Here is a 14,104-nt window from a genome sequence, read left to right as displayed (position 1 = left end):
CTTCGGTAATTCTTTGTCCACATCCTCCAGTAAACTTGGAGGCATATCTACTGGGAAGAAATGCAATGTTGTCTGAATGAGGAGCAGACCCAGAAGCTAAAAGCTTAGCAGAACATTTTCGTTGGGCAGGGAAGTCGTGCTGTCTTCCCATAGGAGACAGGCAGCACCGTCTATTGCTGGATTTCTAAGCAACTCCTTAAACTTTATTTTCTTTTTTTAAAAGAAAGACCCAAACAAGGAAGCCCCTCAGGCTTTAGAGATGGTAACCTTTGACCTTTACATACTGCCACCTGGGCTGTGGAGTTGTCTGCTAAAAGAGAAAAGATTAACTGCGTTGTTAAAGCCAGTGTTCTGGTGACATTTCGCTGTCTTTAGTAATTGGCTTAATGAACAGGTGTACAAGTCTATTAGTCATGCAGATGTTAATTCCCGAGTAACATGTGCTCCCTCATTTGGGGTGTGCTTTTATAAACTCCAACCAGTAAGGTTTGTTCCTTAATTAGGGACTCATTATAAGGTATTTGTGTGTGATTCTTGCCATTAGTAGCGGTAGTCTCGTTTGAATATGCTTTAAACTGGTGGAACACTTGTGGTAATGTCATCTCCATTACTTAAGGTACCACGTGGGCGGCCCAATGACGCTACCTTCCTGGAGGCTGCATTAGTTAGAGCACAGCTGTAGGCAATAGGCAAAGTCCAAATTTCACAGCTGTAGTACTTTGGCTGGGGAAAATGAAAAACAATTTCTGCCAGCATATTGCATCAGCTTTTTCTTTCCAAGCTTTGGTAAACAAATATGTTGCTCTTCAAAATCAACTCAGAAACGATTGAGAGTAAAATCTTGGTTGCTTATCTGCTTGGTAATTCTGGAGGGATCCTCCTCACTACCTGATTTCTGCCATTTCCTCCCAGGCTATCTGGCCAAGGCTCCTTTGACAAATGGGGAAGATTTGGGACTTGGGCCAAGAGCTTGGGTTCTTTGCTCTTCCTGATTGCTGGATCTTTTGAGTATGAAACTAAAGGTCTAAAGGTACCAATACCAGTGAGTAGGGAGAAACAACTCTAGCAGCATTATTGCATTTAATTTCAATCCCAGAACAATTTCTCTGACTACCTTAGCGATGTATTTTCGGTGGGCCTGGCTTTATCATGTTGTGATGTAAAACTTGAACCACACTGAGTGCTCCCCTTCTCTGCTAAGAGAAGAAAAGAGATGAGAGTAGGGGATGTGCTCTAAACATTTTCAGGTCCTGCTATAGAAGAAGGATTAGACTTGTCCTACTCAGGCCCCAACAGCAAATCAAAGAGCAATGGATCATAGTTGCTTAGAGGTGAATTTAGATTAGTGGGAAAACCCCCTGAGAATTATTGTTCATCTTTGTCGGACACTCTTGTGAGCCAAATGGTTTTTTTTTTTGTCAGATGCTATAGTAATCACTGTGGTTTTCTGGTAGATTAAGGCAAACAGGGGTTACGTGACTTGCCCAGGGTTACCCAACTAGTACATGGCTAAAGGCATATTTGAAATAAGGTCTTCTTGACTCCAGGCCCAGCTCTCTCTTATGGAGCTACATGGCCCCCTAATTAGAATTAGAATCACTCTCACTGGACATCATGAAGCAGAGGCTGAAGGTTTTGTTGTCTGGTAGCTTGTAGGGGATATTTTTCTTTAGTGTGGCCCTCTAAGGTCTATTCCTACTTTAGAATTCTGGGGAAGTCTACACTTCACAAATTGTTTGCTTTTTGAATATCCCTGATGACACAGGTAAACATTTATTTATTGAAGTATGTAGATAGTCCACCTATGCTTTAATAATGTAACAGGTTGTATTAACTGGAGAATCTCTGCCTTCAGCTCGTCTCTGTTTCCAGTATCGAAAGGAAAAGAGGTGGCCTTTTCTCTTTCATAGGCAAGCATTATCTCATGAAGGTGGTGTTTACACATATATACACACACACACTTCTATATCTATAGATCATTGATATTTCCTAGGTATAATATACTCTCAACTTTTTAATCACTATTTCTCATAATGAAAAGAGAATGTCCTGAAGTGGTACGTTTTGTGTATCCAAACTGTGCTGTGAAAAAAAAACAGAATTCAGTTATGTTGTTAAAAAATACTTAATAATCAGTATTTTCAATTACTTTACAAGCTACATTCATGAATAATACTAATACTCTCACCAGTGGGAGACATCCTTCAGTCGATTCTGTACCCAAAAGTACCAAATTTTTGACATGCCATCTCCCTCATTAGAATGTGATTCCTTGAGGGCAGGAACTGTTTTGGCCTTTGATTATATTCCTTTAACTTTGCACAGTGCCTGGCACATAGTGAAAGGTTAAGAAATTAATGTTTGTTGTCTGAGTAATTAACAAATAGAAAAATACTAAAAAGTATGGAGCTTCAGCTTAAGTAATAATAGTATGGATATTTAATATATCAGTTGATTTCATCAATGAAACTCTTATATTAATTAAATAAGCTTAAGGTTGTATGCATTTGATTATAAGATCATTTCATTCAGTTTTTGAAGGAACCTCATGATCATCTAGTCCTGAGATTTTCAAAGTATAGTTCCTGGACCCCAGGGGGTCTGTGACACCCTTTCTTTAGGCTCAAAGTTGTTTTCATAGTAATACTAAGATGTTTTGGTTTCAAACATAGTAAATATTGATCAGCAAAAGCTCTTTAAGGCCTCCAATACTTTTTTTAAGACTGCAGAGGGACCCGGAGACCAAAAAGTTGGAGAACTACTGGTTTGGTCCAGTGCCCTAAAATGATGAAGTGAGAATACCGAAAGCCAATCAAACTAAGTGACTCTCAAAAGGACAAACCTAGCTAACAAAATGACAGAATCTAAAGCTGGAAGTGACCTCAAATACCATGTTGGCCTCCAGAATTCCTCTGTTTACTCACTAAATGGCCTTTCCAGGAAACCCTCCTTTTGGATAGCTGCCATAGTTAGAAAGCTTTCCAATATATGTAACCTTTGGAGCAGCATATGTTAGGTCATAGAGTGTAGGGTACAGCCTGTATTGTTGGAGTCAGGCATACCTGCAGCCTTGTTTTCCCTTTAACATATTTTGGCTAGATGGCTCTGAGCAAGTTACTTAAACTATTAGTGACCAGACGGTTCTAAGACTTTAAGCTGCAGATCTACATTATAGAGAGAGTTTCCTTGCTGGGAATTCCCTGTGACAGTGAAATCATAGATGTGAACAAGAAAGGAATGGAGTAGGGAAAGAGGAAGGAAGAAAAGAAAAGAAATTAATGTAAATGTTCTTTCCTGCTTCTTTCACTGAATCTAGGTTACTGAACTCGAAATGATGGGAATTTGGGGAAATGACCATTCTGTTGAGAATTTATGAAAGAGACAGCTACAGAAGATGGTCATAATTGGCATGCTTCCTAGTTTTTCTTTTAAAGACTAGAGGAGAACTGGGAGTATTGTGTCTTGGAAGTGAAAGCAGCAGATCCTCTTAAGAAGCAGTAGGTGTTAGGCTGAGAGGGAGCCCTAGAGATTCATGCCTTAGAAAGGCCTTTAGATGTAGCAGTTAGGATGACTTCCTTATTAGCATAAGAGCTGCTGTCCAGAGAAAGTGTTTACCACCTGTATGATCATGGTTGTCATTGTCACTTAACTGTGCTGATTTAAATATTCAAATTAGCATAATATGTTGGCTTAGAACCCATTGGCTTTGTGTATTGCCTTTCCAGGAGGAAGCTTCACCTTAGAATATATTTCTCTTTGTTTAGAGTACATATATTCTGTTTTGTCAGGAAGAAAAAGGATTCTCATGTCTTCCGTGTTTGGACAATAGAAAACCAGGTCATTTCCATCCCAATAGTTCACATAATTTCCAAGTTGTTATGGGTCTAAAATTGTTTCTGTTTGTATTGGAGAAACATGTGAAAGGATAAACAACTCCAGAAATTCGTAGTCACTGTGGAACCTAGCAATTTTTAACATATCACAGTTTTACTACTGTGGGGAGAAGTGTGATGTCTCAGTGCTAATCATAAGAAAGTCTCTAAGTGTGAGGTGGCGATTTCCCAGGAAAGCATTTAGAAATAACAAATACTATCAAAACAAAGAATAGCCACTAGTTCGGGTATTACATTGAATGTTTCTTTTATAAAAGGTCAGTAGTTTCAGTGACCTGCGTTCTTGTTTTCACAGCTATTTGCGCAAACTCGCTTATTGACTTCTTTTTCTTGCTTGTCATTTGAAAAATTTGAGATAATTCTCATTCCTTAAACCAAAATATTGCTTGTCCTCAAGGAACTCACAGTCTAACTGGGGACACAACATGCAAATGTCTAGATACACAGAAGCTATATACAAGGTCGGCTCAGGGATGAATAGGCAGGCAGGGAAGGCACTAAGGAAACTAGAAGACAAGGAAAACCCTCTTGGAGAAGTTGGACTTTGGGCTGACTCTTGAAATAAGAGAGGGAAACTGAGAAGCCAAGGTGAGGAGGGAGGTGGAGGAAAGGCATAGAAATGGGAGCTGAAGCATCATATTTAAAGAAGAGCAAATAGGTCTGTATAATGGGATAGAAGAAGTGTACTTTGTGGTTATTTGCTATGCCACCTCGAGTGGGCAGTCTAAAGTCAGGAAGACTGAAGTTCACATTCCTGCCTCAGACACTTTCTTGTAAGACTCATTTTCCTAATCTGTTTGCCTAACTCTCCTAATCTGTCATATGAGCTAGAGAAGGGAATGGCAAACCATTTCAGTATTTTTGCCAAGAAAACCTCAAATGGGGTTAAGAAGAGTTGGCCATGATGAAAAGAGCTGAATAACAACCTTTCCTGTCTGGGAGATAGCAGATACGTGTCAAATCTAAGGAACAAGTAGGTCAGTGGAGCCAGATAATAGAGCATACAGGAGGGAATAAAGCAGCAGACAGGAAAGGTTAGGATGAGGTTTAGTGCCAGGCTGAGGATGTCTTATTTGATCATGGAGGTGCTTGGAATGCAATGGAGTTTATTGAGTGGGGGGTAACATGGAGAGACTGAACTTGGAGAAAACACTTTGGCACTTATGTGCTGGCGACCACGAACAAGTGATTGGCCAGATTGGAGGTAAATGACAAAAGTGCAGTTGAGATCTTCTTTGGTGGGGGAATTTCCCCATGCAGTACTCCTTAAAACAAAAAAATAACAAATCTTTTCAACCTCCCCCTTAAAAAAAGGGAATTCTCCTCTCCAAGTTCTTAGTGCTGGTGATAACTCCTTTTTTCCTCCCTGCCAAAAGATTTATAGTCAAATACAGTAGTGCATTTGAGTTCTTTGTATCCTAAATTTGCAAGATAATATTCAAATGTATTTACACCTCGAATCAGATATTCTTCTGCTTAGTTTCTTGTTCCAAAGTATCAATAAGTAACTTTTTCTTTAACTTCCATAAAGTACTTTATACTGATTGTTTAATTTGAGCCTTCAAAACAATTTCTGAATTGGATAACTGGTGTTATCCTCACTTTACAGATAGGGAAACAGAATTTCAGGGAGCTTCAATGTTTTGCCTTTTATCACCTGGCTATTGAATGTTAAAGTTGGGATTTGAACCCTGGTCTCCTTGTTTCCAATTCCCTCCTTAGTTTAGGGAGACAGTTAGTAGATTTTTCAAATGCATTTGTACATTGATGCCAGTAATGTCGTCATGATAAATAAGTCTTTTTTGATGTTGCTATCAGGATTCAATGAGCAGATTCTGAGTAGTTAATGTTATTGTTTCTGCAACATTCTAAAAATATTGAATGAAGCAACCATATGGATTAGAGAATGTTTTAGAAGACTTATGCACTGGCTACCTTGTCCATCCAAATTAGTGTGATTTTACTGTATATTAATTACAGTGATACTGTTGGTACACGGTAGAGATAATGAATGTTATATATTAGGTAAGAAGCAACGATTGATTTTGTTTCCTTTTCACTTATCTATTTTGCTTAAGTGCTGGTATTTAATTTGCACCGAAACCTCTAAACAGGTCTATATTTTTCTGTTTTTCCTCCCCCTTGAACCAATGAAATAAACGCATTTATTGATTTCAGAATGCGCTTTATTAATATAGTTAATATGACTTATTCTAATGTTGCAATTGTATATTTTCCATTTTTTTTTCAGTTAAAAAGAATATTGATGTCTCAGAGGAAAAGAAAGTTGCTCCCAAGAAGAAAGTTAAAGAATTGAGAATTTTGGATGGAAAAACTGCTCAAAATCTGTGTATGTATATCATTCTTTGACACTGAGTACTCTTTTCAAAATATGGGCTGATCTTTGAAACCCAGTATCTTGCCAATCCACAATTTTCAAAAGCAAATAAATATTTGATGCTTTCTTCACTCATAAACTCATCAAAGTCTTTATTTTGGGGTAATTTTCAGTCTGGGTCAGCCAATATGCTCAGTGGAATTTAAGTGGGTAGGTGGGTTAGTTTGCAATATATATCAGAGTTTTTTTTACTATATCAGTGAAGTTTATTCCCAATGTCTATAACACTGTACTGAGGTCTATTTAATCAAGGATTAATACTCAAGGAAGCTGAATTTCCAGTATGGGAGGATTTCCTTGGACACTTCCATCAACTATACTGGAGAGATCACAAATGGGCCTTTACCATTTTAGAGGCACATTTTAGCATACCAGTGTGCCATGTTAGGAGTTGGCCAGTGTCTCATTAATGCTTCTAATGATGCTTCAAATTGACCTTTGAAATCTAACTTTACCTTAGATTACCTTGGAAACGGAGGAATTTGTTTGATTTTCTCAGAAAGTAAAATCACTCACTTGTCTAGTTAGGTTCTAGTCATGAAGGAAGGCTTTCAGAACTTTTGACATGGAGTAATATTCAATGGAAAACTAAGGTGAAAGGGCATCTCTTCAGAATCCATTTTAAGTAGCTATGTTGCTTTTGAGAGTAGAATTTACAAATGGGTATAGTAAGACATAATGATAAATGTCCAATTAAATAATCCTTTGCAGAGGAAATGGTGACTACAAACATAAAGTAGCTAATAGTACTCCAGAGGAGCACCAACAAGGATGCAGCAAACATTCACAATTCAGACTCCTTTCATTTTTCTAGGAGGAAGAATTGTTGCACTAATGATATGGTTACTTAGTTGGTTACTTTAACCTCATGCCTGAGATGTTATCTATAAATTGACTAGGTATGTTTTTGAATGTCTCCATGTGAGACCCGAGTTTGAACCAAAAGGAGACACTGTAGAAGCAGAAGCCTTCTCACTTTGAAGTACTTTATGGTAAATATACATCACCTATAAACCTTGGACTCAGAGACCATTGCAGTTGTCTTGAACTGCTAAGATAGCACACTGGGTGGTAACACCTTTTAATTACAATTATGGATATCATGATTAGAGGTGGCCATTTTTTGTGATGACTATGAAACAAAAAATAAAATATGCATTGGGAGGCTTAGTTTTTAAAAGTAAAATTAATTTTTAAAAAATTTCTTATTTTAGCTATCTTCCTGGGATCTTATCGTATGTCTTATGAAGATATAAAAAACATCATTCTGGAGGTAAATGAAGACATGTTGAGTGAATCCTTAATTCACGTAAGTTATACATAAAAATTAATTTTTGAACCTTATTATCAATCTATAAGTATTTATCAGGAAAGAGAAAGAAAGGGAGAAATTGGGTTTCTAGCCTTTCTACAAAATCCAGTTTCCTATTGAAGCCAGCACTCTGCACAGAGCCCCTCTGCTTATCTGAGATTCAGAGATCAAATAAAAGGCCTCAGGGAGAGAGAGCCAGCCCAGAGAGTTAGTTCAAATCTCAGGTGTGGGGATTGGGTAGGTGGCGGAGAAACTCCTCTGCTTCCTATGCTGGCTTTTCAAAACTATGTTCCTCCCAGCCCCCAATATTTTCATAGGTCAATCACTTTTAAATGTCATGTGACGTTTAGCTAGGCCTGCACTGGGATGCTGGTTTAGCCTTCACACATGTGACTCTGATTCCTACTTTGAGGCCTTAGGATGTGCAGTTTGGAGGTCGCCTAAGTATTTAACTTATTCATGTTAAACTGGTTCATAATATATTTAACTCATTTTGGGAAATTTTTTTCTAAATTATTGTTCACTGAAGCAAAACTTCCATCAAGGAAAAAGGTTAAATGTCCCATGTATGTTAAATTAGTGCTGACTTCGGTGTAGTTAGGAGTATTTCTAGTAATCATGTACATACACATAGCCATATTTTTATTTCTAGAAGGATTTTTTCTGGAAGGAATGATTGTCAAGAGGTTTTTCACAGATTGAAGGAAACTTTTGTTATACTCTGTTCCTCTTCCACCCCCACCCCTCTTGGTTTGTTCATTTGGAGACAATAGCTTGTGTCATATCATGCTGTCACTTTATGGACCTCACCACTTTTTAATATGATCCCAAGAGCCTCTCAGAGTCCCTGGCACCATAGGTCTGCACTTCAGGTAGATTGACACTTGTACTCATTGGTTGAGAATATGGAATTGGTTTTTGACTTGTTGGGTCTCTGAGCATGGAACCTAGAGATCCATTCTTTACAGAGCAAGTTTTTAATAAAGTTGTGCAGTGTTTCTCTTATTCCTATTAAGATATGCTTCCCCAACAATTACACTTATGTCAATTCAGTCTAACAGAAAAACAATCCTTGCCATCTCTGTGTATTGTAAGCATTCCTTGCCTATACCACCTGGATTTCAGTCATTTCATTGTTTTAAATACATAACTTTGAATTCTCTTTACAGTAAGTAGTATTGAGACTCCTTCCCTGCAGGTTCTCATTCTCCTCCTTTTTGAGCATCCTTCTGTTCTTTTCTTTGTATAAACATAGTTCTTGATTATTCTTTGGCTAAATTTCCTAATTAAAACCTGTTTGCCCTGGCTGAATGTACCAACAGGAATATTTAGCAGCTCACCGCTCAGCTCTTCTTCGCCAGAGGCCAAATGGGGAGAAGAATGTCTTTGTCTAACCCCTCTTAGTACAGTAGCCATTTCTTTGCTAGGGAGGAAGTGGACCAGGATGAAGTGGTCCTAAAATAAGAAACATACTGAAAACATACAGTGATAATAACACACACTTTTGTCTGTCACATAAGTAAGACTATGATGAGTTCTAAATGATTGTTATTAAGAGTAAGGTCTCTAGAAGTTCACACAGGGAAGGAATGCTTGTGGCTTAGCTTAAGCAGTGAAATCTTAGGATACAATGCAGCCAACACTGATTAGACACCCCCTGTGTACAGAGCTCTGTGCTAAGCCCTGCAGGGGATGCCAGGTTGAGAAATGATTTGACTCTTGCTGTTAAGGAGATCACACAATGCCTCCTGTAATTCACAGTACCGTTTGATAAGCTCTAGTTCACAGTAGCATGTGATGAATGTATTAGAAATTAATAAAACAAGGCACTTCATGAAGAAAAAGCTTTATGGGAGCAATTGCCTTTAAGTCAAACTGTTTGGATGGATAGGAATTAAACATGTAAGAGAAGGAGGTGGGTCAATTTAGGCATAAGGGAAAATTCTGAGCAAGGGCATGGAAATGTGAGTGTGCAGTATGGGTTCTGGTGTGGAGATTAGGCTGAAAGGAGACATGGCTGGATAGTGAGAGCATTAAGGTTGTAGAAGGGGGAATTCTGAAAAGAAGAATGGCATGGCATGACTAAACTTGTGCATAGGCATAGGATTGGGCCTGTGGTTTCATTGATGTAGGGAATTCCTGATTCAAGAAATTCCCCTGTCAATACAGAGAATTGCCTTCTCTGCAACCTTTAGTCTTAGGGAGTTGCCGGGAACATTGAATACCTATGTGAATTGCTTATAAGAAATCTATACATGTAAGAAAGATTATTCTGATGGCAGAATACAAGGTAAAATAAATGGGAAACTTGCTAGACTGTCTGCAGGTTGCAGATATTTGAAACATGTAGGGAGTGGCATTTTAAGTTGTGGACAGTACACTTAGAAATGCCTAAGATGTTCAGAAAGTTCTAAGATGTGATATTGGCATGATGATTTGACTGGAGTGGTTAACACAGAATATTTATATAGAAGAATAACAAGCAAGTAGATTAGAAATGCAGGTTCTGAGTAAATTCTGGGGGAGCTTGAATATCAGTCTAAGGATTTTTGACTATTCGAACACATTGGAAAAATACTGAAGTTGTTCTGAACAGGGGAACAACACAATCAGTGTTTCAGCCAGATTTGTCTTATATAACAATGATTGGAAGAGAGAGACCAGAGTCGAGGAGATATGCCAGAATGCTATTATACTACTCTAAGAGATTGATAGTTGAATCTCCACTAAGATCAGGATAGTAGGATTTTGAGTAGCCGGTAGAAGAAACTCTGCATTGGAGGAAGTGACAAAAGTGGTTTTTGAATTCTAGGAATGGAAAAGGTATGATTCAGAGTCAAAAGTGGATGGAAGAAGGGCAGCTAGATGGATCAGTGGATTGAGAGTTAGGCCTAAAGGTAGGAAGTCCTGGGTTCAAATTTGACCTCAATTTCTTCCTAGCTGTATGATCCTGGGCAATTCACTTAACCCCCATTGCCTAGCCCTTACCATTCTTCTGCCTTAGAACCCATACAAAGTATTAATTTTAGGATGGAAGGTAAGAGTTTAAAAAGTGGATAGAAGGTCATTCAGAAATTTCAAATCTGGATAAGAGCAAGCGCTATGGTATCTAGGATAAAGAGTAGATATTCTTTGAGGGGATTGGTAGAAGACAGATGTTTTATACATATTTAATTGGAGGTGATGGAGCAACATCGTGACAGAAATATATAACAGGCAAAGAGGACTCAATCTTAGAGAGATATGGGAGTCATAACATCAGAGATTTAGAGTTAGAAGAATATTAGACCAATTTGTCTAACTTCCCTCATTTTGCATATGAGAAAACTTGGGCTTAAAAATATTAAATAATTTGTCTTAGGTCACTCAACAGCAGAACCAAGATTCAAACCTAGATCCTTTTACTCACAATTCATTAGACTACAGCAGAGGTGATAGTTATGTGAAGAGAATGGATGAGTATTTTGGGAAAGAACGGGAAGGGAGGGTGAAGAAGAGAGAGAGAAACAAAGAACTTTGTGAATGCCTACATATTAACTATGGAAGTTCGAAGAGGAGATGGAGGAGTAGTCAGAGGGGTAGAAGTACCAGGTTATTGTACTGTAGAGAATAGAAAAGCTAACTGGAGGAGGGAGTAGAGAGGTGGATAGAATAGTCAATAGGGAGTGCTGTAGGGATGAAGCACAATTAAGTTAAGAGAAATCATTCTCTTTTGGCATTTGATTTGTTGAGATTTATGCAGTTCAGTTAATTCAGTACATTCCTTCTAGCATTTTTAAATTCCTCAGTATATCCCAGACTTGTGGAGTCCATAAATAAAACTCCCATTTATTCTAAACCCTTTGACTACTAATGTAGTGATATTTTCCCCTAGGGCTACTTGCACCACTGCTGGGACTCTTTTGTGTTATGTGTTTGCTCTCCTTTCTCTCCTATTTTCTTTCCTTTTCTTCCATTCATTGCTACAGATGAACCAATGTCTTTACTCTCCAGGATGCTCATTCTGTGCCTGAGCAGAAAAGAAATCAAACCCTTGGATTCTCCCATCATAGCTGGACCTGGAGAAACTCTTCCATTGAGGAAATCTTATTTCTGCTTCTTATGGACAGTCTAGTTTCCTTCCCCTCATGCTTTCAGATGATCTACCTTTGTTCAGATGGATTACTTCTGCAAAACTTCCTCTATGGCCAAATAACATAGCTTCACCAAAGCAATAAGTCCATCTTGCCACATGAATCTCTTCCAGATCATATGATCTTTTAAATCCACTGTTGAGTAGAGGCAAAATAGGAAAAATAATCATATGATCCTTTCCTTGGCCTCCAGGTTTGACTCTACATGAATCCTCAAAGATAACGGCCTATTTCTTCTGCATTAGGGAGGAAAAAAATCTTCAACTTCCCTCAATTAGCTAATTTTTAAGTATATTTGTTGGTAGAAACAGAATTACATTCCAGTTGTAATTCAAAGAATTATTATTACATTCATGGTTAATAATAAAGCAATTTTTTTCTCCCGCCTCAATCCATCTTTCTAATCGTTACTCTAGTTAGGACAGTCAGTCAACATTTATTAAGCAGCTACTCTGTGCCTGTCACTTTTGTTAAGGGCTGGGTGTAAAAAAAAAAGTCCCTTTCTTCAAGGAGCTTACAATCTAATTAGGGAAGATAATACCTAAAAAGAAACTAAAGAAGGGAAGGGAGGGAGAATCCTTTGAATGCTCTCCCCCTTGGAGGGTTGATGACTTCCAGAGACACTATGTGTATCAGTCAAGTTGTAGACTTCAAATGCATTTTTCTGTTAAATAAAGGCTTAAACTAACCGTGTTCGTTTTCATGGTTCTTTAGAGGAAAATGAAACATTGGCAATAACAGTAACAATATTAGAAGTTTTTCCAGGTCATCATCATAGTGAAATATGTAATTAATTTCTTTTAATGAGATGATAAAAATATGAACAACATCTTAAGTACTGTGGGTATTCCCATTCTCTTGTTTACAAACTTCTCAATCCATTAGTCTTTTGAAGCTCTTCTTGGTTTCCTTTCTAGTAATTCCCTTTGACCCCAGCTATATAGTTTTGTTTCGTTGGCTCCTGTAAACCTCAAAATTCCTTAGACTTATAAATGTTGGAAATTTCACCATTGGGATATTTCATACTTGGAAAATTTCTTACTGATAGTCTATTGGAATGGGAACTCCATTGGCATGGGAGGTTCCTTCTCTTCCCTTCTTAAGATTACTTTAGGACAGAAACCCTTTGCTGAACAATGGAAAGGACTTTGACCTATGCTTGAGCATAGAACAGGAATTTCTTTGAGTCTTGATTGATTTTAGAATTGATACAATGGAGATACTCCACCCTATTCAGTCCTAATAGGATTGAGTAAGGGCTGCAGCCTAGATCAAAATTTAATTATTCCAATCTCTACCATACTCAAGTTAACAGGATTTAGAAAGGGCTGGAGCAAAGGAGTATAGATTTAATCATTTGAAAATATGACCTTCAACAGACATGTGCAAAAGCCAGAAACCTCTGGGCGGTCCTGGGTTAAGCGAGAGCCTCCATTGACAGGGAAATTGATGAAGAGTGATTGGTAGATGTGAGGACTGAGGGGAGGCAACTTGGATGGTGTCCTTAAAGATAGGAGGGTCTGGAGAGAGGGGGAGGATTGAGTTTTTGGTCGGTGTGGTTCCTGGGCTCTGAGGAAGCTTGCTCTGAAGGAAGCTGAAGGTGGGGGCCTCTGAGACTGTTTCTCCATTTTGGACACGTGAGTGAAAGGGACTGATCTCTTTTCTTTGCCCCAGCTATCTAAGGGCTTGGGCCTTTTGGCCCAGCCTAAACAGAAGGGGTATTTAAGCCCTATTCCCTTCTCTCCCCTTTCTCTCTCTCTATATATCTCTAATTCCTTTCTTGCTCCTATTGTAATTAAACTCCAAAAAAGGCTGACGGCTGACTTGAGTTTTTCATTTAGGAATTACATAGCTGATTCCTTGGCGACCTTAAATTAATATATATCAGTCTTTAAAAGTGATTCCCTTGTAACACTCCTCTGCCTAATTTAATGATGGTTTTTTTTTTCCATTTTTTTCAATGCATTTCTGCCTCTCCATATATCTTCATTATCCATGTAATATGACTATTTGTCTGATTCTTTTCATATTTTAGATGTCAATGTACCCTAGGGACAGTCCATCTCTTGTCCTTTTTTTGAAGTCCATAACAAAATTGCCCCCTTTTCTAGGCATGCCTGTCTTCAATAAGATCTCTGATGCCACTTCTTAGTGTAAGTCATCTTTAACAATATAGGCTATGGCCTAATTATTGCCACTATGCATTTTTCCATTGCCCTTACAAATTACCTGCACTCCTTAAGAGTAACCACAAATCCCAGTATAGATCTTGAGTCTTACTGGATAATTGCCATGTCAGTCAGCAAGCTTCTTCTCAGCATTACATATTTGTATTGGTTGTTAACTTTACACTTGTTTTTCTTAATTT

The 14,104-nt window shown here is 38.1% G+C and overlaps 1 protein-coding gene across 5 annotated transcripts in view; it reads left to right on the top strand.

Moving 5' to 3' along the window:
* Positions 1 to 14,104, top strand: part of DIAPH2 (diaphanous related formin 2) — a 931,826-nt gene that overhangs the window by 360,086 nt on the left and 557,636 nt on the right. For all 5 annotated transcript variants that reach the window (XM_056809150.1, XM_056809153.1, XM_056809151.1 and 2 more), the window contains 2 exons: positions 6,145 to 6,243; positions 7,506 to 7,600. In XM_056809150.1, the coding sequence (XP_056665128.1) occupies positions 6,145 to 6,243; positions 7,506 to 7,600 (194 nt within the window). The remainder of the gene's footprint in view (positions 1 to 6,144; positions 6,244 to 7,505; positions 7,601 to 14,104) is intronic.

The sequence above is a fragment of the Monodelphis domestica genome, chromosome X (genome assembly GCF_027887165.1).
Source record: "Monodelphis domestica isolate mMonDom1 chromosome X, mMonDom1.pri, whole genome shotgun sequence".
NCBI lineage: Eukaryota > Metazoa > Chordata > Mammalia > Didelphimorphia > Didelphidae > Monodelphis > Monodelphis domestica.
The sequence above is the reverse complement of the archived record's forward strand: the minus strand, read 5'-3'. Positions and strand labels throughout refer to the sequence as shown.